Genomic DNA, 27,768 nt, shown 5'->3' on the forward strand with positions numbered 1-27,768 from the left:
TACAGAGCTCTCCCTAGAAACGTGAACTGTGACTGAATCACTGCACTTAGGGTGGACGAGACCTCTGGAGGTCATGTAGTCGAACCTGCCTCCTCAGTGCAGAGGGAACAAAATGAGCTTGCTCCTGGCCTTGCTCCAATTGCACATAGTTCACAAAGGCTCTGAAAGTGCACTTCACCCCATGTCCCAGACCATTAATGAAGAAGTTCCACAGTGTTGCCCCCTGTGTTGATCACGGAGGGATGCCACCAGTAACCAGCCACCAGTTTGGCCTCCTCGTACTACTAATGACAGCCTTTCGGCCTGATGGACCAGCCAGTCTTCCACTTGCTTTATGGTTCATTTATCGAGTGCAGATATCAACAGTTTGGCTACAGGTAGAACAGGGATGACTGTGTGAAAGGCCTTGCCGATATGAGGGCACACCAAGTCCCCTGCTTTCCCCTTGTGCCCACAGTCTTCTGGTAGAAGGCAATCAGGTTGGTCAGGCAGAGTTTCCATTTCCCTTTGGTCAGCCCATGCTGGCTCTTCCACTCCCTGCCCTCCAGATGCTTGGAGATGGTTTCCAGGAGCATTTGCTCCATCACCTTCCCAGGGACTTGCATGAAGCTGACCAGCCTGACGTTCCCAGGATTCTTCCTCTTGTGCTTCTCTGAAAATGGGTGTGATGTCTGCCTTTTCCCAGATAGCAGGAACCTTCCTGCTTGCACGGACATTTCAAAGACAATCAAGAGCAATGTCATGTGGGCACTAACAGCCTTAGGGACCACGGGGGACTGGGGGCAGCTCTTAGCGGTAGTGTGTAAGTTAGAAAAGACAAGGAGAGACTCAGCTTTTTCCCGGTCCTTGTCACTATGTCCCCTGCCCCACTGAGCAGTGAGAGCACATTCTCCTTAGCTGCCTTCCTTGTGCTGCCAGCAGGCTTACAAAAGCCCTCCTGGTTGCCCTCCCCACCCCTTGTGAGCTCCAGCTCCAACTCCAGCTCCAGCTGAGCTTTGGCTTTCCTAACTCCATCGCTGCACCCACAGGCAAGGTTTCTGTCTGCCTCCTGGGCAGCCTCTTCCCTCTTCCACCCTCCGGGAACTTCCTTCCTGTGGCTGAACTCCTAAGTCAGGGTGCCCCTGGTCATCCATGCGGTTCTCCTGCCAGGCCCTGCTTGACTCCCATCACATCACACTGGCTTGTTCCTGGGCTTTGAGGACGTTGTCCCTGAAGATCCAGGAGGGATCCATGGCCTCTCTGCCCTCCAGGACAGTCTCCTGTGCCAATTAACCTGGTTCTGGCCTAACAGCAGCACCGGCACAGGTGACTTCCAGGAACCTACACCAACCAATCAGGTACTGAGGCAGAAGTGACCTCACAATCAGCCCTGAAGCCCTTTGCCGGGTTCTGAGGTAGCAGTGACCTTACAGCCCCATATGTGAGCCCTGTGCCTGCTGCTGGCCTATCAGGTCCTGGGGCAGAAGTGACCTCACAAGCACAAACCCCAGCCATGTGCCTGCTCCTGGCCTGTCATGTTCTCTCACAGAAGTGACCCTCTCCTTGACTCCCAGCAATGTGGGGAAGGTTGTTCTCCGGGGTTTGCTTGCTTCTGCAAGAGCTTCTCAGGAGCTAGGAGAGGGCCTCGGAGGTGGCAGTGCCCTGGCCCCAGGCACACAGCAGCACCTTCACTCTGCCAGCCATGGGACCTCTCTTTCCTCCCCCCAGGTCTCTGCTCTCCAAGCTGCTCTCCAACAGGGTGACAAGTGCCTGAGGTCCCCTTGCCCACCCACAGGGCATGGTCCTGATGGATTCCCATGAGCACTGCCAGATGGTTGTCCCCAAGCGCCTGACCCGGGAAGCGTTTGCAGGAGGGAGACAATCGGTTATCACAGCCACAGGCAATGCAGTGCCATGAGGATCCCTCCAGGCCTGTTCTTCCAGCACTTCCTTGAATGACATGCTTGGGGGGAACAGGAAGGGCCAGGTCCCATCTGTGCCCATCCAGCCGGCTGCAGGGAGTCCCTGGGGTCCTGGTTTAGTTCAACAGAATGAAATTCTCAGTGTAGCGGCAGGGCTGCCACTCACTGCTGCCTTCCACACTGGTCCCGGAGCTTTGAGGTCCCCGACTGAAACCTTTGTTTGAGTGCCCAGCAACTGCCCCTTGGCTGGAAGGGGTGTCTCCAACCCTGATGCCCTCTATGCCACAAGGGCTGTCAGCAAAAGACCCTCCTTCCCCCAGGTACTGCTGCCCATGGAAGAAACAGCTCTGCCAGAGAGGGGGTAAAATCCACTCGTATTTGGAGATGTTTACCCCTGGGACTGCTGCCTTCATTCCCCCTCTTTGGAGATGTTTCCACTTTCTTCCTCCACCTTTCCCACAGAAACTTCTTGGACTCTGTGGTGGGTGTCATGAGCTGCTGTCATGAGCAATCGGAGGAGGCTGTACCCAGCCCTGTGGCTCAGGGACTGGGATCCTTGGCACCTGGGGAGGGTCCCTGCTCCTTGGCTTGCCCAGGCCTTTGCTGTGAGCTCTCATGCACACACTTACTCTTGCAGTGGGCTCCCCACGATGCCCAGATTATCGGCATGGCATGTCCCTGGACTCAGCTCTTTCTCCAGAGGGATGATCCATTATGCAAGGGAGAAAATATAACGCAGTATAGACTGAGAAGTGACGAGAAGAAATATCACTGAAGAGTATAGAAAGCATCAGGTAGTTTATAGTCACCTGCCTGACAATCATTCCTAATGAGTCTCTTTTCATTCCTAAAGTCTCTTTCAAACTAAATGCAGGCTTCATCCCACAGCCACTGAAGCCAAACGGAAGCCTTACTCCCCCCCAACAGCCCGCTGCCCCCATTTGGTGTGAGTATGAGTCCTAATGCTTTAATTAAAAAGCTAGACTGGCAAAAACATGTTGTCTCAATAGAACATTATAATCCTGGCCATGCGCTTGGTGGTTGAGTAAAGAAATAGTCTCTCTGGACCTCTCACCCTTGAGCAAGCCTGGGTACCTCTGGCACCAGCCACTTGGCAACTGGCAGAAAGGCCTTTCTTGTTCTGATTGCTTTAAAATGTTGGCAGTCCCTGGGCACTCTGTTGATCATACCGCTCTCCCCAGCATTGGTAGTCTGTCAGTTCTGCCCTTTATTTTGCTTCTTTTTGGTGGAGACTGCAGGGTATTTCATCTGTCCCACTGCACTTGCCCTGCACTTGTCTGTACTCTTGCTGCTACAACCCACGATAACGGGGGCTGTCTTTGCTACAAGAGAAACCTGTTGCCTTCTTGTCAACTTGTTGAAGACCAGCACACCCAGCTCCTTTCCTGCAAAGCTGCTCTTCAACCAGTCCACCCCAGCTTGCCCTGCTGCACAGGGTTCTTTCCTCCCAGGGACAGGACATGGCTGAACTCCCCAGGCCTCTTTCAGCCCGCATCACCAGGCTGTCGCTGCCCCTCTGCTGAGCAGCCCTGCCCTCCAGCATGTCAACCACTCACCCCAGTTGGGGATCGTTCATGAACTGGCTGAGAGTGCACTCTGTCCCACCATCAAAATCATTCCTAAAGACAAAAGGCATTGGCTCCAGTACTGACTCTGAAGAACGTCACTGGTAACCATTAGTCTCTTGGACTTTGTACCACTGTTCTCCACCCTTCGAGCCAGGCAGCCTCCACCTAGTTTCCCCCACACTCCATTGCTTACTCCTCCATCCTCACTCTCCCCAGTCTGGCTACAAAGGTGCTAGGGAAGACCATGTCAAAGGCCTTCCTAAATGCAAGGTATGCAACAGGCACTGCACTCCCCTGGTCTGCACAGCCAGTCATCCCATCCCAGTAGGCAAAGAGGTTGGTCAACAATTTGACTTGATGGCTTCATGCTGGCTGTTCCCAGTCCCTTCATGTGACTGGAACTAGCTTCCAGGAAGATCTGCTGATCCCTGGTGTGATGCTGACCAGCCCGTCATTCCCCAGATCCTCTTCCTTGTCCTTCTTGAAGATGGATGGATGCAATGTTTCAGGGGGAGTTGGGGAGGGCAGGGGCCAGGCAGCAGCTGCGAGGCTGTTCCAGCTCCTGCTGCACTGCTGATCCCAGCGGTATGGGGAGAGGGGAGAGGAGATGGGGCAGGAGGGGTGGGGCAAGTAAGCAGGGATGGGGGCAGGAGGGCAGTGGGGGCTGCAGGGAGGGGTGGTGGCCTGTGTTTCTGCAGCGCGGTGGCTGTTGTGTTCACCTCCCATGCAACAGTCCCACTCTGACCCCAGGCAGAAACAGGCCATTTCCCTGGTGCCCCTGCCACCCTCGCAGCAGGGTGGGGACATAGGAGGAGGGTGCTCTGCCTGTCCTGGTGCTCAGGGCAGCTCCCCGAGGCTGGCACAGCTTTGCCTGAGGGACCGCTTGGTCCTCGGCCTCTGCTCTGGCATGGCTGGAGCAGGGACAAGAGCTGGTGGAGCAGGGCTGGGAGAGCTCGGGGAGCTTCTCTTTTGCAGTGGAGCAGTGAGGAGCATCGTGGCTCCCATCTGTGCCCTGTGCCTGCGCCTGCACATGGCCCCACTTCTGCTGTGCAAGCAGCGCACAGGGCAGGGTGCCTTCAGGGGTGGGGAAACACCCCCCAGCACAATATCCACAACAGCCCTTGGTGCCCCGTCCCCCACAGCCCTCCTGCTTTGACAGCCTCCCTCAGCGCCTGGGCCCTGCCCAGCTCCAGCCATGTCCCACGTGGGGTTGAGCACACAGCCATCCATCGGGGTCTGCTGGGGTCTGGGCTGGGAGAGAGGCCGGGCAGGGCTGGCTGTTTCCCTTGATACAGGCCCTGAGCCCAGCAGGACGGAGCTGGCCACCCAGGGAAATGCACCCATAAACCTGGGGTGTGCGGCCAGGGCTGGAAACAGCCCATGTGAGAGGCTGGTCTGGGACGAATGCCTGGGGGCACCTTCCCCATCAGTCCGTGCAACCACGGGCACAGAGCGGCCTCCTCTCTTCTGTGCTAACATGTCTCGGCTCCCCTGCATGAGACCTGGCTCTGCACCACAGACCCCCCAGTGTGTGTCCTCACCCTGCCCGATCACACAGCTGAGCTAACATTGGTGTTTCCCTCTCTTGGGCCCTTTCCAGCCCAGCTCAGCCCCTCCCCAGCTCTCCCCACCTCCCCTGCCCTCTCCCCAGCCCACCCAGCAGAGCAGACCAGGCTGGTGGTGGCTCCACAGCAGAGAGCTACAGAGCTCTGGGCACTCACACCACATCCCCTGACCCCCGGCAGGCACAGCAGCTCTGGGGGGCAGGGATGTGTGTGCCAGCTGCCCCATCAGCCTCCAAGCTGGAACAGGCCCCCGTGGCACAAGGAGGCAGAGCACAGTGACACTCTGCATCTCCCTTGTTCTTGTGCACAGGAGATTCCCTACCCCCAGACTGCCTGCAGCCCCCCGTGCCAGCCCCTCTCTCCAGCACAGCACAAGGCTCCCTGCCCTGGGGCTCCTCCGGCAGCTCCTGCTGCCCCAGGGACACAGCAGCCTGCCCTGTCTTGACCTCCACAGAAACAGATTTCTCCTTCTCGTTTATTCCTCCTTGCCAGCACACAATTGCTCCTTTGCTCTTCCAGGGATGTCCCTGCTCCCAGGAGAGTCTTTCCCCAGGGAAGTGCATCGGTGCTGCCTGCCCAGCCATTCCTGGACCCGACCCTGTGCTCCTCATGGGGCTCTGAGCTGGCAGTGCTGCTCAGCAGAGCAAGTGGGCTGTGGTGCCCTGGGGCCACAGGGTGACTCTGCAAGGGTGATTGCGTTGGGGGTGGGAAGCAGACCCAGCTGGATGGGCATCATTGCATCTGACAACGCCCTACCGAGACATCTGTTGCCCTGTGGCCATGGACGATGCTCTGAGCAATTACAGGGCATTTCAAATGGCTCAGGCTGTGTTCAGGCGTGTCGCTAGATCCAGCCCATGGCTTCTCATTGAAGGTGACATGGACCACTCTGCAGGATCCCTTCCCTGGGTGTCCTTGGACCCCACTGCCTCTCGTGGGATTGCAGAGCTCTCACTAGCCTGGACATTCACTGCTTTACCGCTTTCCCTCTGGATGACTCCACTGCATTTTGAGAAGCTCTATTCACTGCCCACCGCTAAGCACACGGTGCCCTTGGGGATGCCCTGTGCTCTCCTGATGGATCCATATTCCCTTTGAGAAGGACGGGCATCAGTGTCCAGCCGTGTCCTATGGGAGATACCACTTGACCATTCACCATCTCCAGCAGCACTGGGCACCCACAAGCGAGAGCTGAATCCAGCCCTCATTCCCTAACACAGCACCATAAGCTCCCTGCCTTGAGGCCAGGGAGAGCCCCGGAAAAGCAAGAGGTCCTTTCAGGGGGAAAGTCCCTGAGCACATTCTTGGCTCCAGCTCTTAAAGGAGAGCCCAACCTTCAAGCACTGCGCTGGGGAAATCCCCTTTTATTACAGAGAGGCCAACTCTGACACAGTGAGAGACACATTTACAGAAGACCTCTGGGTCAGAGAGACTAGGCTGTAAGGAAGTGGGATGAATTCCAACACTTCTGCACAAACATGATGATCACAGCAAGAATGCCCAAAGCACAAGACTTGTCTGAGGTACTTAGAAACCACCTGTGAAGAGGGATGGGCAGCTCATTGCTGCTGCACTAAAAGCAGGTGAATCAGTTTCTTCAGGGCATCCCTGAGCTCCCTGTTCCTCATGCTGTAGATGAGGGGGTTCACTGCTGGAGGCACCACCGAGTACAAAACAGCCACCACCAGATCCAGAGCTGGGGAGGAGAGGGAGGGGGGCTTCAGGTGGGCAAATATGATGGTGCTGACAAACAGGGAGACCACGGCCAGGTGAGGGAGGCACATGGAGAAGGCTTTGTGCTGGCCCTGCTCAGAGGGGATCCTCAGCACAGCAGTGAAGATCTGCACATAGGACACCACAATGAAGATGAAACACCCAAAGCCTAAACAGGCACTAAGCACAATAACCCCAAGTTCCCTGAGGTAGGAGTCTGAGCAGGAGAGCTTGAGGATCGGGGGAACTTGACAGAAGAACTGACCCAGGGCATTGCCATGGCAGAATGTTACTCCAAATGTGGTCCCAGTGTGCAGCACTGCACTGAGAAAGCCACTGGCCCAGGCAGCTGCTGCCATTTTGACACATGCTCTGATGCCCATGATGGTCCCATAGTGCAGGGGTTTACATATGGCAACATAGCGATCGTAGGCCATGACTGTGAGAAGAGAACACTCAGACAGAATGAAAGAGGCAAGAAAAAAGAGTTGGGCAGCACATCCCGAGTAGGAAATGGCCCTGGTGTCCCACAGGGAATTGGCCATGGATTTGGGGACAGTGGTGGAGATGGTGCCAAGGTCAAGGAGGGAGAGGTTGAGGAGGAAGAAGTACATGGGGGTGTGGAGGCGGTGGTCGCAGGCTACGGCTGTGATGATGAGGATGTTGCCCAGGAGGGCAGCCAGGTAGATGCCCAGGAAGAGGGAGAAGTGCAAGAGCTGCAACCCTCGGGTATCCGCAAATGCCAGGAGGAGGAACTCATCTGGGAAACTGCTGTTGGGCATTTGCTTCTTCTGAGCTTTCAGAACTGTCCAAGGAGGAAAGGCATTGATAAGTTAAATAGTTTTCTCTGAGCCCAAACCAGAATAGTCTTATTAGAACCCTCCACATTCCCTTTCTTCTCTCGCTTTGTTCAGATCCCCTTTCTCATCTCTGGTTTATGCTGGCTGAGTGTGCCATGCACAGCAGGGGCCTCTGGGTGTGGGCTCCAGGGGAGTCAGTCTTGCTCTGCTGGGGCTGTAAATGGAGGTGTCAAACTGCCCCCAGGATTTCGGGGGGGATTCCTGGAGATGGGTGCCATGAGCTGAGTGCAGAGGATTCAGTCCAGTGACCTAGTGCAAATATCCTCTTTTAATCCTTGTGAGAGATGAATACAGCACTCATGGCAGCTGTCTCTGAAAGAGAAGACCCTTGCGAGGGATTCCTCTCCCCCAGCCTTGCCCTCCTGAACACAGGTGTCTGTGTCACAATCAGCCCCACCAGCTCCCACTCCAGCAAGCCACAGAAACACTGGAGTGAAGGCAGGGGCTGACCCGACCCCTTCTAGACATCTCTGTTCGAGTGGGATGGACCCTCTCCTCACATCAGTTTACCCTCTGCACTCTTTCCCCAGGCACTGCAATGGGAGTGGGACGTGACTAGCTCTGATGTACACACTCTGCAGCAGATTACAGCCACCCATTTTGTGGAAAGCTCCTTCAACAGTTTATTCAGAAAATGGGCTGCAGTGGAGGGATCTGATTCTATGTTTCCTGAGTTTTTAGATGCCTCCGTCACACCGTGGGAGCATTCTTTGATGCAGTAGAAATCTTTGGCATTTCAGTTTCTCTCAGCATTAGAACTTAAGTGTCCCAGCAGGAAAAGGGCTCACGGTGTCTATATACTACAGACAGAGTCAGGGGATCTGGACTGTGCAGGAGTCTTGCTGCCCGCTGCCCTGTGCTAGCCCCTCTCCCAGCTAAAGGACAATCCCACTCCCAAGTTACTCTAAGAAAGGACCTGGGCTGAGGTGAGAGTGGAGGAATGTAGCTCCAGAGGGAAGATTTCCCCATTCTTCTCTCTCAGAGCAGACATGGGGAGTGTGCTCTGGAGAGCTCGTCAGAGCAGGTGAGGAGGTTTCTGACTTGCATGACCAGCACAAAGACTCTCTGCTATCACAGACATGCTATGGCAGAGCTGAGGTCTTGTGGAGGGCAGCTTGCAGCCTGGCAGGACACCCCAGAGAGACAGTCAAGAGATCTAAAGAAGGGTGAGGGGGGGCAGCCTTAAAGCAGAGTCAGATCATTCCCCAATCAGATGAAATGCATTGCCTAGAAGGTTAGAAGGGGCCTTGGGCACATCACTGCCATGAAGACAGCTCCATGCAGGACCCACAGGGTCAGTGCCTTAACTGCAGCTGAACCCCTCTCCTTCACCCCAGAGAGCAGGACAGCAAGAAGCAGAGCAGCACAGAGAGGAGAGGAAACAAGCAGCAGTACCATGACCCTGCCAGCAAAGGGAAAGCCAGGAGGGAGAGCCAGACGGGCAGTTAGGAAAGCCTTCCCCTCGCCCAGCTCTGCACACCACCTCCCAGGCAGCGGCATCGCAGCACAGTCACTCTCAGCCCCTTTGCCGTGCAGTGGGAAATGGGCACGTCACAGCAGAGATGCCCCTCTGCTCTGCTGCAGCTCAGGCTGCTGAGGAGGGGGCTCCTGCCCTGCAGCCCATGGCCTTGAGGGCAGAGGCTGTGCTGGGTGGGAGAGGAGACACGGGGGGCTTGCTGAGAGGAAGATGTCTGCATTGCAGGGACTGACTGGGAGTTTTCCTAATTCCCCCTCCCACAGCATCAATGTTTCTACTTTCACTCGCTGATCATATCTCCCCTGCCTGGAGCTTTTCCTCCTGGCAGCTGTTTCTCTGCCCCATCTCTTTTCCCTGCCAGTGCTCACAGACCCCATCCCACCCTCTGGGCACTCAGTCCCGCCCTGCAGAAACCTCCCAGCAGCAGGGCACTGCCCAGGGGCATCTCTGGCTTTGCAGGTGCTAAGGAGCAGCTCAGACAAACGCTGGTGAGGCCAGGCAAGGTGATGGTGGTGCTTTCTGTAGGCAGAGCACTGGGTGAAAGGATGCAATGAGGTCCCTCACAGAACTACTGATCTCTCACTGCAATGGTCTGGGAGCATCAGCCTCTTGTCCAAACCTCACAGCTCCTTTCCTACTCCCTTGCCCCGCCATCTCCCACCTCCTGCAAACAGTGGGAAACTGGAAGCAGAGACTCAGGAAAGGTCCTTATCTTTCAGGGAACCCCGGCCATGGCTGTCTGCTTGACAAGGTCCCCTGCAAATATCCTGGGGGTGAGCGAGAGCTGAGAGCAGCCCTGACCCCCGCAGCACCCTCTCAACAGGAGGATGAACCCACCCTTCTCGGGGTCGCTCCTTCCACCCAGAGCTTCTCCCTGCAGCGCCCTGGGCAGCTCCCTGGGCAGGCTGAGTGCTGACCCTCGCAGGCGGCAGAGTCCCTGCCCCGGGCACACAGCACCCTGGGTCGCAGGGACACTGCTCTCAATTACAGCCCGCGCACACCTGGGGGCACTCCCTGGCTTCACACCCCAGCACCGTCCCTGGCAGAAGGTAGCCGTGATGGCCTGTCCCTCTGACGGTGTGGCTGGGAAGCCCTGCTCTAAAGCACCACCTGCTCCAAACAGGAGGAGCTGGCAGAGCCGCCCTGACAGACCCTCTCAGCTGTGGAAGGTGCCAGCTTCAGAGGAAGCCTCCGGCAGCCACAGCAGCAATGTTGCCCTGCAGCCAGAGACTTACTGTGTTAGGGGCTGGGAAGATCTCTCGCTGCAGGGACCTCTCAGCCAACCTCTGATTCCCCACTATCTTCAACTTCGGAGACGTCCATCTCATTCTGGCCCCTGCAGGCAGTGCCCGGAGTCCTGCTTCTCCAGGAAAAGGAGCTGCACTTGGACAGAGCTGGCTCTCTGCAGCGCCTGCCAGCTTGCCATGGGCTCCGGCAGCCCCAGGAGCCAAGCCCAGCTCAGGAGCAGAGGCCCAGCTGATGACGTGACTTTCTCTGTCCCCTGGGCACCCTCGGGACCTTCCTGCAACTCCAGGGCTGACAGTTCCTGGAAGGCAGCAGGGTCCCCCCTGGGAAATAGCCATGGAAGTAGATGAAAATAATCAGCGAGGATCCCTCTCGAAACAGTGCAGAGACTGACTCTAGCATTGCAGTTGTTCTCACCAGAGCATGGCTGTCTAAGAGAGGTGGAAACGTCCCACTCTGGAAAGCCCTGCTCCCATCTCATAAGAGCACAGGCACAAGAAGGGAGTTCCTTTGCTCATGCTTCAGGGATGATTTAGAGGAGTTAATCAATACATCTAGTGCTCACTGAGAAGCCCCAGGGTGGAATAGGATACAGTTCCCTCCCGTGCTCTCCACAAACTCACAGGAGGTGGGATTCCCCTTGCCCAAGCTTAGTGTGCACAAAATGCCTGTCTGCATGGCAGCTCCTTGTTTAAGCTCCCACTGGAATCAAGGGAGATGGAGGGAGGCACTCAGCTGTCCACGCACACACACACACCCCCTTGGACATCTGAAGGGCCAGAGGTGGACCAAGACATGTACCACTTTCTCCTTGCTCTGATGGAACAATTATGAGACCCATATGCTTCCAGGACATCAGCTGGTTGCCAGGTGCAGAATCTCCTTGGCCATCTGAAATGACACTTGATGCCGACTACTGCAAGAGGTCCGCTCACTATGAATCTGAGACATATGCAGATCCCGAGATTGCAAACAGCTCATGCAGGGCCATGTCAGATGCACGGGGTGTCCAGCACAACCACCAGGTTTCTAGCAGGTGCAGCACAGGACCTACAGCAAAAGTCCTTGCCCTTTTGGAGTGGTGGCTGGGCAAACACCCCAGGGCATCTCGCATTTCCTAACTGTTCTCAAACAAGGGATTCCCACCACCGCCTTTAGGCAAAGTCCATCCCATCTACATCCGAGCATGCTGCAAAGATGCAAGGCACATCACACCAAGGTCTCCACGCATGCTGACCCTCTCAAACCCCACTAGTTCTTCTCTCCCTAAACCTTTTCTCAGCCCTCACGCTATGAAGGAGGACTGTGCTAATGCTGCAGCCACAGTGTGCCTGGCTTGCAGGCTGTTGAGGCCCAGGGACTTTCTCAGTGGCACCTTGTCTTTCCTGGAGATTTGGTCACCTCCATCACAGGTGCCAAAGTGCTGCAGAGTCATCTCAGGGACCAAGCACCTCTCCTGCCACAGCTGCATGGCCAGCTCTCTTTTTTTTCTGGCTTGTGAAAAGGTATCACCATGACAAGTCTGTGCTCTGCCCTGGTGCCCCAGCTGAGGTTCTGCAGCCCAGATGTACACAAATGCACAAAGCCTGGGGCACAAAGAAGAGGAAGTGGAGATGCACAAGCTGTCGCAGAACTGCAAAGGCTTAGAGCAGCCTGAGGAAGTCTGTGGATCACAGACGCCGGCTCTTATGGGGAGACTTGAATCTCCCAGACATTCAGTGGGAGGGCAATGCAGCAGGCTGCAAAGAGTCCAGGAGGATTCTGGAAGGTGTGGAGGAGAACTTCTTAGCACAGCGAAGCCTGATAGATCACCAAGGGTGACACTTTCCTGGACCTGGAACCTGCCAACAAGGAACAACTGATGAGGGCTGTGATAACCAGTATCAGCCTTGCCTGCAGTGGCCATGAGACAGAGGCGTTCCAGATCCTGAGCGACATGAGAAGGAAGAGTAGCAGAGTCGACACTCTGGATGTCAGAGGAACAGACTTGGACCTACTGGTAGAGGGATCCCGTGGTAGGCAGCTCTGAAGGGCAGAGGAACTCAAGAAAGGTGGCAGGTCTTTCAGGACAGCATCCTCTAAGCTCAAGAATGGCCCATACTGATGTGCAGGAGAGCAAGCAGAGATCTCAGGAGACAGAGCGGCTGAACAGGGAACTCACAACTGAACAACAGTACAAAAAGGCAGCACACAGGAACAGAAAGCAGGGAGAGGCGGCAAAGGAGGAATTGAGAAATATTGTCCGGGGAAGTAGGGAAGGTGTTAGGAAAGCCAAAGCGCCTTTAGGATTGGTGCTTGCAAGGGATGTCAAGGGCAAAAAAGATGATCTGCTATTGCTTCAGTAAGAGTAAAAGCATGAACAAGGGAAATGTGGGCCCATGGCTGAGGACTGGGGCAGGCAATCTGGTAACAGCAGAGGTAGATGGGTCTGGGGAACTCAGTCCCTTGGCTTCAGCCCCCACCAGCAAGGTGTCCTGTGTCTGTCTGATTCACGGACTCCGATGTGCTGGATCAGAATCAACTTTATTCAAGCAAGCAAGCCCTTTATATATGCTCTATATGCCCGGGTCGGTACTTCCCACAGTGATCTATGGTACTTTACCCTCCCCTTGTAAGCACCACGTTGTACTTTCCCGAAGGTCATGTTCCCATCATCACTCCTTCTCATTCTGTGCGGCTACTTCCTTATCCACATACTGCTATTTATTCCTCCCAAGGCTTTCGGCTCCTTAACTCTATCTTGTCCAATCCCTCGCTGTCTGCCCATACATCTTTTTCATTTTTTAAACCAAATATTGCCAGTGCAGTGTGTATTTGCACAGCAAGTACTTGATGCAAAGTCCTTCGAGTCATTCTCTGCATAAGGCTTATTAAGCAGCGGAGATAGATGGCAAGGGCTAGAAATCTTAGCAAGATTACCAATCCACACACCAGTACCTTCATGAACCCACATCCAGTCCTATCCCTCAAAAGGGTTCCACTCTGACTCTATCTACAACTTATTTGTAAGGTCGTGTAGTCGCCATAAGCTTTTATGAATCAATATTGACCCTGCACGAGGCAGGCAGATATTGCCAGAAAATGTCCCGACATGGGCTCATCTTAACTGGCTCTCAGTCCTCGTTTGGTGTTTCGGGGGATGCGTCAACAAGTCGAATCAGCCGTGCAGGCATCCAACGCGGCCCGTTACCTGTGGAGACGCAAGCATAACCTTTCCCCCATATTTTTAAGTCTGCTGGTTCACTCCATTGACCCATTTCCAGGTTCCTGTAGTGAACCCGAGGCTGTTCTCACCATGTAGGGCATGAGAAATGCTTATTAACTGCACTTTGGTCCGTATAACGGTTTAAGAGGTTGAGAGCATATAAGCCTAGAGTGTCCAGCACACCACACGTTTCTAGCAGGTACCACATGGGACCTACAGGAAAAACAGGCCCTTTTGCAATGGTTGCTGGGCAAGTGTTGCGGGACACCTCAGATTTCCTGCCTGTGACCAAACACCTGAATCCCACTGCTGCCTTCAGGCCAAGGCCATCCTGTCTACATTCAAGCAAGCTGCATTAATGACAGCACGTCCCTGCTCTGAAGTGGGGCCACTGCATACACGGTGTCCTTGGCTCTTGGTATCAGGCATTACCATTATAAATGTGGACTCTGTGCCATAGCTGAGGCTCTGCAGCCCAAATATATGTGAATGTCTTTAGCATGGGGCACAGACAGGAGCAGATGGAGATGCACAAGCTTTCACAGTGCTGCCACATGGCTGCAATCACTGAAATGAGGCGGAATCACCCACACGCCTGGAGGGCTGTGGTGGCAGGGTACAAGCCCTTCAGGAGAGATTGTTGGGGAAGATGAGGAGGGAGGATGCCCTTTGTGTGAAGGGGCAGCTCAGATGTATGGAGCTCTTTTCTCTGGGATGGACAAGGGCCTGCATGAGAGCTTGTGGGTGAGCATGAGTTTCAGACCACCCGATGAGGGAGAGGAGGTGGATGCATCTCCTTTAATTAACGTGAGGAAACCTGTGGATCACAGGGCCTGGTTGCTGTGCAGGGAACTGCATGGCCCTGTCACAGCAGAGTGCAAGCACTCCAGGAGGTTTGTGGAGGGTGTCAGGACTTTGAGAGGGCTGACCACTCTGACAACCAGGCTCATCTTGGAAAGGTTGTGGAGATCGGGGCAGGTCCCAATGGCCAGAAAAAGGAATATGTTGTGCCCATTTTCAACAAAGGCCACAAGAACAACCTGGTCAGCTGCAGGCCATTCCACCTCACTTGAGTGAGGAGTGTGTCATGGAGCGATTCATCTTAGATCACCTTTCTGGGCACATGAAGGAGAAGAAGGCGACTTGGAAGAGTCCACATAGATTAACTGAAGGGGAATTGTTCCTGACCAATCTGATTGCCTTCTGTGAAAAAAGACCTGTACTGTGGAGGAGAGGAGAGTAGTGGCGGTCACTTGACCTGACTTTAAGCAAGGTATTCGATGCTGTCTTCCACCACGTTCTTGTATACAAGAAAGACATTATAGTAGGCTGAGTAGACAACCAGATGGGTGGAAAGCTGGTTGGATGAGCGAGCTCAGAGGATTTTTGTGAATGGGTCATTCTTTCCCTGGAAGTTGCTGACAAGTGGAGGGGGCAGGCGGTCTATACTGCCACCTGACCTGTCTAACAGATTCATCTGTGGCCTGGAGGAGGCAATTCTCATCACATTTAAGATGACACCTAATGGGGCAGAACGGTCCCATGCTTGAGGGCTGCCATTCAGAGGGACCTCAGCCGGGAGGAGGAATGTGCTGTCAGGATCTTTGTGAAATTCAAGAAAGACAAATGCCCCTCGGATAGACCAACACCCTGCAGTGATACAGAGTGAGGAGTCCCTGGCTGGGCAGGAGCTCTGAGGAGAAGGACCTGGCAGTCTCTGTGGGCAGCAAGCTGAACGTGAGCCAGCAGCATTCCTTGGCAGCCATGGAGGCCACAGCATCCTGGCCTGCATGAACCAGAACAAAGCCAGGAGAGCAAAGGAAAAGACTATCCCCCTCTACTGTACTACTAGCACATCCAGATCCTGCATCCAGTTGGGGCCCCGTGCACAAGAATGCTGTTGATCATTCTGATGATTTCAGTGGCAGGCCCCCAAGGTGCTTGGAGACTGGAGCATTTGGCCTGGGAGGAGAGGCTGCGATGACAAGTTTGTTCAGCCTGGAGAAGGTAAGGCTTTTGGGGTGACTCTTAGCAGCTTCCCAACTCAAGGTGGCCACCCATAGTGAACCAGGCTTTTAAAGGGATTCATGGCAGAAGACTGAGAGGAAATGGTTAAAAACTAAGATGGGATAGCAGGGAGAAAAAAATCCATGAGGATAATGAAGCATCTGAAGAGCTTATGGACCACCTGTTCTTGGAGGACCCTGTTGGAAAAAGCCCGGAGGAACTTGATGTGACTTCAGTGCTGATCCTGATGTGAGCAGGAGGTTGGACTAGAGACCTCCCAAGATCCCTTCCAACTGACATGGATGGGTGATTCTGACATCTCTGGTGATAGCTACTGTGACTCCTGCACTCCTGAATTCCTTTTCTGCATGTGTTTTAGCACCACGCATGGCATCCCCAGAGCCTGCCCTTCCTCGTGCTGCGAGGTTACCTCTTTTTAAATATGAATGACTGCTTGCCTTACCATCTACAGCACCTGCGCACTACAACATGATGCCAAATGAGTGTGATGTATGCAGAAAGTCATGGCATGAGGGTGGTTGCACTCTAACAGCCCTAAGGTATTCTGCAGATCCTGTAAAATCCAGAAGGATTGGAAGAACCATGAAGCAACCTAGGCACACATTTGTAAGCTTGACTTTGTCACTGTGGGAGGCTGAGGGAGCTGGACTTGTTCAGCCTGGAGAAGAGGAGGCTTTGGGCAGACCTAATAACAGCCTGCCCATACCTACCAGGAGATCATCTAGAAGATGGAGCCAGCCTCTTCACCACTATGCATCATGGGAGGAGGAGGCCCAGGATGAGGCATGAGCTGAAACAAGAGAAGTTCAGGCTGGGAATTAGGGCAAACATTTTACCCATCCAATCAGTGAAGCACTGGGGCAGATTGCCCAGAGAGGTTGTGCCATCTCCATCCTCAGAGGTTTTCAAGTCCTAAATGACTAAAGCCCTCAGCAACCTGCTTGGAGCTGACAGCTGAGCCTGCTGTGAGAAGCACGCTGGGCTAGAGACAACGTGAGGTCCCTTCCAGCCTGAATGATTTGGCATTTCCTTCCACCCTGGGTCTTCCCTTGTTGACCTTAGGGAAAACATTCAGCTTCCCCATGGCCATGGAAGTACATCAGACAAAAGTATGAGTACATCAACTGCATGTGTCTTGTCCTGCTCTGGTCAGAGCAGTTCAGATTCAGGGCTGCTTGGCAGGTGCCCCCAGGTGGCCCTGATTTTTCATTGGCTTCACCTTTTCTTGCATTTTCCCCTCTTTTCCACCTTACAAGCTCTTCTCTTTTACCACCCTGATCTCCTCCCATGCAATCAGCCCTCCTCTGTTTACCCTGTCCCCATTGACCCTGGTCTTGCTTGCATTGTACCTTCCTTTGGCTTCTCTGAGATGGCTGCCATGCTCATTTCAACCATTTCCAGCAGTTCCTTTACAATAGCACTGCCTTTATTATCTGTAGTGTCCTGCAGTTGGTGATGCTGTTATCCTGTCAGAGGCATGGCAAGATAGGATGAGCCATCTGCACACACACATTCACAGCTGACACAAAGGAGCTTGAGCTGAGAGGGACCTTGAGAAGCTTGGAGATGAGGCCAACAGAAACCTCCTGCAGTTGTGCAAGGAGAAGCGACAGGTCCTGCCTTGGGGGAGTGACCCTGAGGAGAAGGGCCTGGACATCAGGAGGTTTGGGATGTCCAGAGCTGGAGGAATGGGGAGGACCTGGAGAGGAGGTCTGCCAAGGTGGGGGTTTGGGTCATGCAGCACATGACCTGTACAGGGCTGTACTGGGCTACATTATCGTGGTGAAGTGGAGGCTAAGGGCAATAGAGTAGTAGCCCATGAGTGCTTGAAGGGTGGTTTCAGAGATGGTGGCCCTTTTCTTGGTGGTGGGAAGCAGCATGAGAAGGGGAAAGAGCCACATTCTTCAGCTTGAGAGGTTCAGAATGGATGTTAGAAAAAGAAATGCCCCTTGAAGGGTAGTGCTGTGATGCAAGAGGTCAGGCAGAGGGAGCCTGTGGTGAGCCCCTGGCTTTGTGTTTGAAGGAAAAGCAAGGGAGGGTGGAGAGACCTCAGTAAAGGTGGGCAGATCCCTGGGTGAGAGCAAGGAGGGGAAGCAGGCTGGGTGTCTACAGGCTGCAGTGGAGCAGGCGCGGGTGTGGGACAGTGTAGGACAGCCTGGGGTGGAGATGGCCAGGGGCACTGCCAAGGCTGAAAGCTTCCGACAGGACTGAGGTCTCTGTCCTCTTGCCTATGGCTCCTGTACCTGCCACTGAGGCCTGCCAGAAGACACCATTTCCTTGTAGTCCGGGGCCTTGTTTCCTCCTCCTGCTGGGGGGGCGGGGGGCTGCGTGGTGCCATCTCATTGTCCCTCACTCAGTGTGGCACACCCCCACCCTCACACTGCCCCCACAAAGAGCCCTGAGCAAAGCGTGAGGGAAGGGATCACCCTACTCAGGGGCTGGGTGTCAGTGATGGCCATGTGGTATGATAAAACACATCCAGGTTTTCTAGGCATCAGAGCCACCTGCACATTTTCTTTACCTACCTGTAACAACTGCCTCTGCTCTATTCAGCCCCTGGAGAGGCTTTGTGAGGAATGGCCCTCAGGGGGACCCATTAATACTCCAAGAAACTTTGGGATTTGCTTCTGAATGCAACTTCTTGAGAGGTTGGTTCATTCTCCTCTCAGAATCTGAGGTTCATGGACTCAGCACCAAATACCCCTGCTGAGGGGTCACTGCAATGTAAAAAGCCCTAGGGAGCCACATCTATCTCCATAATTTCCCTCAGTTCTTCAGATCTGGAGTGGCTAATTGGAGAGGTTTCAGGAGTGTCTTTACAAGAGGAAGATATCAATGAGCACCTAAAAAAAGACAAAATATTCCGGCTTTCAAAGTTTTCTTTACTTTTCAACTTACAGAACAAGTGATATCTACATTCTCCAATTCATAGTGACTCAGAGGGTCTCCCAATGAATCCTGATGTGTGAGAAAAGCAGGATTTTTGACAGCAGACATGTACAAACAGCCTTCCTCCCACTTCCCCAGTCCTGCCATTTCTCTCTTCGGCCACTGGGGACCTACATCACCCTTGTAAAAATCAACCCTTTTTCCACTGGCGTCTGTAGCTGAGTGTTACAGCCTCTATGCACCAATTCCCACCTGCTTTCCTTTGAGAACTAGCTGCAAAGAGACATAGGAGGATAATTCTGAACTGTGATCAAAGCAACAAAACACGCTACATTTGAATGAAAAATAAAATACACTCCTTAACTGCATGCCAAGTCCAGGCTGCCTCCAGTGAGGTCCACTTTCCACAAGGAATAACCTTGCTAGAAAGATTTTTGACAGCTAGACAGGAAAGGAGAGAGAACACCACAATTCAGTTGTTGTCTAAAGAGACAAGGAGACTCCTGAAAGAGGAGGCAAGCTCAAGCTCAGAGCTGCAATGAGAGAGATGAGAGGTAGCTGAGTGAATAAAGAGGAAGAGGAGCAGGAGAAGTGGAAAACTGGAAAGTTCCTCTGTACAGATTTTGTACCTTGACAGAGCAGTGATAATGCAAGTTTGAGGGAGACTAATATTTCTTCTCCTGGGATTCATACCCTTCCCAAAAATTTCCAGGAGTTCCTCAAGGGAAAACATGGACAATTTATTAAAATTATTGAATTATTTCAGCTGAGGAAAAGGTGCTCATATTTTTAAAACAGTTTTAAACAGTCCCTCACCTTTTCATACAGAGCTCAGGTGTCTAATCACAAGCACCCAGTGGCACTTGGAGAGGCCCTGGTGTATGTGAGGTACTTGCCTGGGCCTGGCAGCTCTCAGAGTTGACCTGCGGGAGACGGGAGCCCCTCTGAGGTGCAGACGGAGGCTGGGCAGAGGGGACCAAGGCACCTACAAAGGCACCACATGTCCATGTCCCTGTCACTGCATCTCACCCCAGATCTGGAAATCACTTTCCTTTACAAAACACACACACACACGCACATGCAGAGTATCCCCCCCCCCCCCCCAACACCAGCAGGAGGATTATAAGAATACAGACTGTTAAAAGCTGAAAAGTGTAAAAAAGAATTCTTTGCTTTCATTTTCTTTAATGTCTTTCTCATGTCAGGTTTATTGTCACTTTCTAAACATTTCTGTTATAATCAGGCCTACAGCATGATAACAGACAACCCTGTTTCTCACACAGAGCCCAGTGCTCACCAGAACCATTCCTTGCCCAGGGCTGTCCATGCCACTCCTCACTCATTCCAAAGAGCAAGGCGCACTCTAAGGGCTCGAGCTCTCTTGACCAGCAGTGGAAAACAGGGTGACCGGCTTCAATGAAATGAGATATCTTTGGATGGCCAAATTGGCACCAATCTCAACACACCTGTGTTGCAGTGCTGTTTTAAAGGAGGCCCTAAGCACCTAGCCACACTCCCAGCACGGTCAATGAAGTGTAACTGATTTTAGGCAGCGACAGGGAGGAGGCTGATCTCACCCAGTGCCAGACCCCTTCCATGCAGATGTCTCTGCCTAATCCAGCTGCCTGCACTTCCCTTTCTAGGCAATAGAGAGAAATAAGGTGTCCTCCTGAGAGGTCTTGAGAGACTTCTCCTGGTGACCAGCTCAGAAAATGCTCCAGAAAGGTTCCTGTAGCTCCTGGATCACATTTCCCAGCACCACCTGGGAACACAGTGACCCCAGGGCATCCTGGGCAGCAATAGCCTCTGTAGGTGCCCCAACTAATAAAGGCCTGAATGTAAACTTTTAGTCAAAAGTTCACCTATTCAAAGAACTCTATGCCATAACAGTAAAGTCAGTAATTACTATCTCTGTTTGAGTATATACATATACACGTACAGTTTTTCGTCATGTCATATTTGCTACCAGCACTTTGAATGGGGAAATTTTCTGCTGAGGAACACCTCTATTTATATTGACATACTTCCTTTCTCTTCGGCCTCTCTTCCCTGTCTTCTTCCTGTGCCTACTCTGTCTTTACAGAGCTCTCCCAAGAAACACTCATTGTGATTGAATCACAGCGCTTAGGATGGATGAGACCTCTGGACGTCATATGCCCCAGTCCAACCTACCTCCTCAATGCAGAGGGAACTAAATGAGCTTGCTCAGGGGCTCACTCCAATTGCACATAGTCCACAAAATTGCGAAGAGTGCACGCCCACCCCATGGTCCAGGCCATTAATGAAGAAGTTCAACAGTGTTGCCCCCTGTGTTGATCACAGAGGGATGCCACCAGTAACCAGACACCAGTTTGGCCTCCTCATACCACTAATCACAGCCTTTGGGCCTGATGGACCAGCCAGTCTTCCACCTGCTTTATGGTTCATTTATCAAGTGCAGATCTCAACAGTTTGGCTACAGGTAGAACAGGGATGACTGTGTCAAAGGCCTTGCCAATATGAGGGCACACCAAGTCCCCTGCTTTCCCCTTGTGCCCGCAGTCTTATGGTAGACGGCAATCAGGTTGGTCAGGCAGAGTTTCCATTTCCCTTTGGTCAGCCCATGCTGGCTCTGCCATTCGATGCCCTCCATGTGCTTGGAGATGGTTTCCAGGAGCATTTGCTCCATCACCTTCCCAGGGACTCGCATGAAGCTGACCTGCATTCTTCCTCTTGCCCTTCTCTGGAAATGGGTGTGATGTCTGCCTTTTCCCAGATAGCAGGAACCTCCCTGCTTGCCCAGACATTTCAAAGACAATCAAGAGCAATGTCACACGGGCACTAAGAGCCTTGGGGACCAGGGGGGCCTGGGGGCAGATCTTACCAGTAGTATGGAAGGTAGAAAAGACAAGGAGATATCCAGCTTTTCCCTGTCCTTGTCACTATGTCCCCTGCCCCACTGAGCAGTGAGAGCACATTCTCCTTAGCTGCCTTCCTTGTGCTGCCAGCATGCTTACAAAAGCCCTCCTGGTTGCCCTCCCCACCCCTTGCGAGCTCCAGCTCCAGCTCCAGCTCCAGCTGAGCTTTGGCTTTCCTAACTCCATCGCTGCACCCACAGGCAAGGTTTCTGTCTGCCTCCTGTGCAGCCTCTTCCCCTTTCCACCCTATGGGAACTTCCTTCCTGTGGTTGAACTCCTAAGTCAGGGTGCCCCTGGTCATCCATGCGGTTCTCCTGCCAGGCCCTGCTTGACTCCCATCACATCACACTGGTTTGTTCCTGGGCTTAGAGGATGTTGTCCCTGAAGATCCAGGAGGGATCCATGGCCTCTCTGCCCTCCAGGACAGTCTCCTGTGCCAGTTAACCTGGTTCTGGCCTAACAGCAGCACCGGCACAGGTGACTTCCAGGAACCTACACCAACCAATCAGGTACTGAGGCAGAAGTGACCTCACAATCAGCCCTGAAGCCCTTTGCCGGGTTCTGAGGTAGCAGTGACCTTACAGCCCCATATGTGAGCCCTGTGCCTGCTGCTGGCCTATCAGGTCCTGGGGCAGAAGTGACCTCACAAGCACAAACCCCAGCCATGTGCCTGCTCCTGGCCTGTCATGTTCTCTCACAGAAGTGACCCTCTCCTTGACTCCCAGCAATGTGGGGAAGGTTGTTCTCCGGGGTTTGCTTGCTTCTGCAAGAGCTTCTCAGGAGCTAGGAGAGGGCCTCGGAGGTGGCAGTGCCCTGGCCCCAGGCACACAGCAGCACCTTCACTCTGCCAGCCATGGGACCTCTCTTTCCTCCCCCCAGGTCTCTGCTCTCCAAGCTGCTCTCCAACAGGGTGACAAGTGCCTGAGGTCCCCTTGCCCACCCAGAGGGCATGGTCCTGATGGATTCCCATGAGCACTGCCAGATGGTTGTCCCCAAGCACCTGACCCAGGAAGCGTTTGCAGGAGGGAGACAATCAGTTATCACAGCCACAGGCAATGCAGTGCCATGAGGATCCCTCCAGGCCTGTTCTTCCAGCACTTCCTTGAATGACATGCTCGGGAGCAACAGGAAGGGCCAGGTCCCATCTGTGCCCATCCAGCCGGCTGCAGGGAGTCCCTGGGGTCCTGGTTTAGCTCAACAGAATGAAATTCTCAGGGTAGCGGCAGGGCTGCCACTCACTGCTGCCTTCCACACTGGTCCCGGAGCTTTGAGGTCCCCGACTGAAACCTTTGTTTGAGTGCCCAGCAACTGCCCCTTGGCTGGAAGGGGTGTCTCCAACCCTGATGCCCTCTATGCCACAAGGGCTGTCAGCAAAAGACCCTCCTTCCCCCCAGGTACTGCTGCTCATGGAAGAAATGGCTCTGCCAGAGAGGGGGTAAAATCCACCCGTATTTGGAGATGTTTACCTCTGGGACTGCTGCCTTCATTCCCCCTCTTTGGAGTTGTTTCTACTTTCTTCCTCCACCTCTCCCACAGAAACTTCTTGGACTCTGTGGTGGGTGTCCTGAGCTCCTGTCATGAGCAATCGGAGGAGGCTGTACCCAGCCCTGTGGCTCAGGGACTGGGAGCCTTGGCACCTGGGGAGGGTCCCTGCTCCTTGGCTTGCCCAGGCCTTTGCTGTGAGCTCTCATGCACACACTTACTCTTGCAGTGGGCTCCCCACGATGCCCAGATTATCGGCATGGCGTGTCCCTGGACTCAGCTCTTTCTCCAGAGGGATGATCCATGATGCAGGGGAGAAAATAGAGTGCAGTATAGACGGAGGAGTGACGAAGACACTGAGACACTGAAGAGTATAGAAAGCATCAGGTAGTTTATAGTCACCTGCCTCACATTCAGTCCTAATCCTTTCTCTTTAAAACGAAATGAAGGCTTCATCTCACAGCCACTGAAGCCAATGGAAAGCAATTTTGGACTCCTCCTCCACCTCCCAGTTGGTGTGAGTATGAATCCTAATGCTTTAATTAAAAAGATGGACTGGCAAAAACATGTTCTATCACTAAAACAGCATAATCCTGGCCATGTGCTTGGAGGTCAAGTAAAGAAGAAGTCCCTCTGGAGCCCTCTCCCTTGAGGAAGCCTGGGTACCTCTGGCTCCAGCCACTTGGCAACTGGCAGAAAGGCCTTTCTTGTTTTGATTGCTTTAAAATGTTGGCAGTCCCTGGGCACTCTGTTGATCATACCGCTCTCCCCAACACTGGTAGTCTGCCAATTCTGCCCTTTATTTTGCTTTTTTAATTATTTTAATTATTTTTATTTATTTATTTTTTTAGTGGAGGCTGCAGAGTATTCCGTCTGTCCCACTGAACTCTTCCTGCACTTGTCTGTACTCTTGCTGATACAACCCACGATAACGGTGACTCTCTTTGCTACAAGGGCACCCTGTCGACTTCTTGTCAACTTGTTGAGCACCAGCACACCCAGCTCCTTTCCTGCAAAGCTGCTCTCCAGCCAGTCCGCCCCAGCTTGCCCTGCTGCACAGGGTTCTTTCCTCCCAGGGACAGGACATGGCTGAACTCCCCAGGCCCCTTTCAGCCCGCATCACCAGGCTGTCGCTGCCCCTCTGCTGAGCAGCCCTGCCCTCCAGCATGTCAACCACTCACCCCAGTTGGGGATCGTTCATGAACTGGCTGAGAGTGCACTCCATCCCACCATCAAAATCATTCCTAAAGACAAAAGGCATTGGCTCCAGTATTGACTCTGAAGAACGTCACTGGTAACCATTAGTCTCTTGGACTTTGTACCACTGTTCTCCACCATTCAAGCCAGGCAGCCTCCACCTAGTTTCCCACACAATCCATTGCATACTCCTCTCTTCTGTGTTGACAGGTCTTGGTTCCCATCCATGAAACCGGGCTCTGCACCACAAACCCCCCAGTGTGTGTCCTCACCCTTCCCAATCACGCAGCTGAGTTAACATTGGTGTTTCCCTCTCTTGGGCCCTTTCCAACCCAGCCCAGACCCTCCCCGGCTCTCCCCACCTCCCCTGCCCTCTCCCCAGCCCACCCAGCAGAGCAGCCCAGGTTAGAGATGGCCCCGCAGCAGTGCCCACAACAGGGTGCTGCAGAGCTCTGGGCACTCACACCACATCCCCTGACCCCCGGCAGGCACAGCAGCTCTGGGGGTAGGGATGTGTGTGCCAGCTGCCCCATCAGCCTCCAAGCTGGAACAGGCCCCCGTGGCACAAGGAGGCAGAGCACAGTGACACTCTGCATCTCCCTTGTTCTTGTGCACAGGCGATTCCCTACCCCCAGACTGCCTGCAGCCCCCCGTGCCAGCCCCTCTCTCCAGCACAGCACAAGGGTCCCTGCCCTGGGGCTCCTCAGGCAGCTCCTGCTGTCCCAGGGACACAGCAGCCTGCCCTGTCTTGACCTCCATAGAAACAGATTTCTCTTTCTCGTTTATTCCGCCTTGCCAGCACACAATTGCTCCTTTGCTCTTCCAGGGATGTCCCTGCTTCCGGGAGAGTCTTTCCCCAGGGAAGTGCATTGGTGCTGCCCACCTGGCTGTTCCTGGACCCAACCCTGTGCTCCTCATGGGGCCCCGAGCTGGCAGTGCTGCTCAGCAGAGCAAGTGGGCTGTGGTGCCCTGGGGCCACAGGGTGACTGCACCGGTCATCGCATTTGGGGTGGGAAGCAGACCCAGTTGGATCGGCAGCATTGCACCTGACAACCCCCTACCAAGGCATCTGTTGCCCTGTGGCCATGGACGATGCTCTGAGCAATTACAGGGCATTTCAAATGGCTCAGGCTGTGTTCAGGCGTGTCGCCAGATCCAGCCCATGGCTCCTCATTGAAGGTGACATGGACCACTCTGCAGGATCCCTTCCCTAGGCCTCCGCGATCCCTGCTGCCTCTCGTGGGATTGCAGAGCCCTAACTAGCCTGCACATTCACTGGTTTAGCCCTTTCCCTCTTGGTGACTCCACTGGATTTTGAGAAGCTCCATTCACTGCCCACCCCTAAGCACATGGTGCCCTTGGGGATGCCCTGTGCTCTCCTGATGGATACATACTCCCTTCGAGAAGGACGGGCATCAGTGTCCAGCCCGGTCATATGGGAGATACCACTTGACCATTCACCATCTCCAGGAGCACTGGGCACCCACAAGTGAGAGCTGAATCCAGCCCTCATTCCCTAACACAGCACCTATAAGCTCATTGCCTTGAGCCCAGGGAGAGACCTGGAAAAGCACCAGGCCCTTTCAGGGGGAAAGTCCCTGAGCACATTCTTGGCTCCAGCTCTTAAAGGAGAGCCCAACCTTCAAGCACCGCACTGGGGAAATCTGCTTTTATTACAGAGAGGCCAGCTGTAACACAGTGAGAGACATTGACATAATACCTCTCGGTCAGGCAGACTGGGTTCATGGCTGTAAGGAAGTGGGATGAATTCCAGCACTTCTGCACAAACATGATGCTCACAGCAAGAATGCCCAAAGCACAAGATTTGGCTGAGGTACTTAGAAACCACTTGTGAAGAGGGATGGGCAGCTCACTGCTGCTGCACTAAAACCAGGTGAATCAGTTTCTTCAGGGCATCCCTGAGCTCCCTGTTCCTCATGCTGTAGATGAGGGGGTTCACTGCTGGAGGCACCACTGAGTACAAAACAGCCACCACCAGATCCAGAGCTGGGGAGGAGAGGGAGGGGGGCTTCAGGTGGGCAAATATGACAGTGCTGACAAAGAGGGAGAGCACGGCCAGGTGAGGGAGGCACATGGAAAGGGCTTTGTGCTGGCCCTGCTCAGAGGGGATCCTCAGCACAGCAGTGAAGATATGCATGTAGGACAGCACAATGAAAACGAAACACCCAAAGCGTAAACAGATACTAACCACAAGCACCCCAAGTTCCCTGAGGTAGGAGTTTGAGCAGGAGAGCTTGAGGATCTGTGGGATTTCACAGAAGAACTGGCCCAGGGAGTTGCCTTGGCAGAGCGGTATTGAAAATGTGTTCCCAGTGTGCAGCACCGCACTGAGAAACCCACTGGCCCAGGCAGCTGCTGCCATTTTGACACAAGCTCTGCTGCCCATGATGGTCCCATAGTGCAGGGGTTTACATATGGCAACATAGCGATCATAGGCCATGACTGTGAGAAGAGAATACTCAGCCAACAAGAAAAAGGCAAGAAAAAAGAATTGGGCAGCACATCCCCAGTAGGAAATGGCCCTGGTGTCCCACAGGGAATTGGCCATTGATTTGGGGACAGTGGTGGAGATGGCGCCAAGGTCGAGGAGGGAGAGGTTGAGGAGGAAGAAGTACATGGGGGTGTGGAGGCGGTGGTCGCAGGCTACGGCTGTGATGATGAGGCCATTGCTCAGGAGCGCAGCCAGGTAGATGCCCAGGAAGAGTGAGAAGTGCAAGAGCTGCAGCTGCCGCGTGTCCACAAATGCCAGGAGGAGGAACTCATCCAGGAAACTGCTGTTGGGCATTTGCTTCTTCTGAGCTTTGGGGACTGTCCAAGGAGGAAAAGGCATTGATAAGTTAATTAGTTTTCTCTGAGACAAAACCAAAGCATTCCAAATAGAACCTTCCACATTCCTTCTCTTCTCTCCCTTTGTTCGGATCCCTTTTCTCATCTCTGGTTTATGCTGTCTGAGTGTGCCATGCACAGCAGGGGCCTCTGGGTGTGGTGCTCTAGAGGAGTCAGTCCTTCTGTGCTGGGGTTGTAAATGGAGGTGTCAGACTGCCCCATGTACTTGGTGGGAATTCCTGGAGACAGCTGTCACAAGCTGAGTGAAAGGGATTCAGTCCAGTGACCCAGTGGGAATATCCTCTTTTAATCCTTGTGAGAGATGAATACAGCACTCATGCCAGCTGTCTCTGAAAGAGAAGACCCTTGCGAGGGATTCATCTCCCCCAGCCTTGCCCTCCTGAACACAGATGTCTGTGTCGGATTCAGCCCCACCAGCTCCCACTCCAGCAAGCCACAGAAACACTGGAGTGAAGGCAGGGGCTGACCCCACCCTTTCTAGACATCTCTGTTCCAGTGAGATGGACCCTGTCCTTACATCAATTTACCCTCTGCACTCTTTCCCCAGGCTCTGCAATGGGAGTGGGACATGACTAGCTCTGATGTACACAGCCTGCAGCAGATTACAGCCACCCATTTTGTGGAAAGCTCCTTCAACAGTTTATTCAGAAAGTGGGCTGCAGCGGAGGGATCTAATTCTATGTTTCTTGAGTTTTTAGATGCCTCCATCACACCGTGGGAGCATTCTTTGATGCAGTAGAAATCTTTGGCATTTCAGTTTCTCTCAGCATTAGAACTTAAGTGTCCCAGCAGGAAAAGGGCTCACGGTGTCTATATACTACAGACAGAGTCAGGGGATCTGGACTGTGCAGG

At 53.6% G+C, this 27,768-nt stretch overlaps 1 protein-coding gene across 1 annotated transcript; it reads right to left on the bottom strand.

Moving 5' to 3' along the window:
* Window positions 1–371: 371 nt before the first annotated feature.
* On the bottom strand, window positions 372–26,473 carry LOC135325833 (olfactory receptor 14A16-like; the record flags this gene model as incomplete). The annotated part of the gene is made up of 2 exons (XM_064503811.1): window positions 372–758; window positions 26,012–26,473. Coding segments are annotated over 2 exons (849 nt in total), but the record flags the coding sequence as incomplete, so codon positions are not given.
* Between the last annotated feature and the right edge of the window lie 1,295 nt (window positions 26,474–27,768).

Source organism: Dromaius novaehollandiae, unplaced genomic scaffold, assembly GCF_036370855.1.
Source record: "Dromaius novaehollandiae isolate bDroNov1 unplaced genomic scaffold, bDroNov1.hap1 HAP1_SCAFFOLD_30, whole genome shotgun sequence".
In the NCBI taxonomy this organism is placed as follows: Eukaryota; Metazoa; Chordata; class Aves; order Casuariiformes; family Dromaiidae; genus Dromaius; species Dromaius novaehollandiae.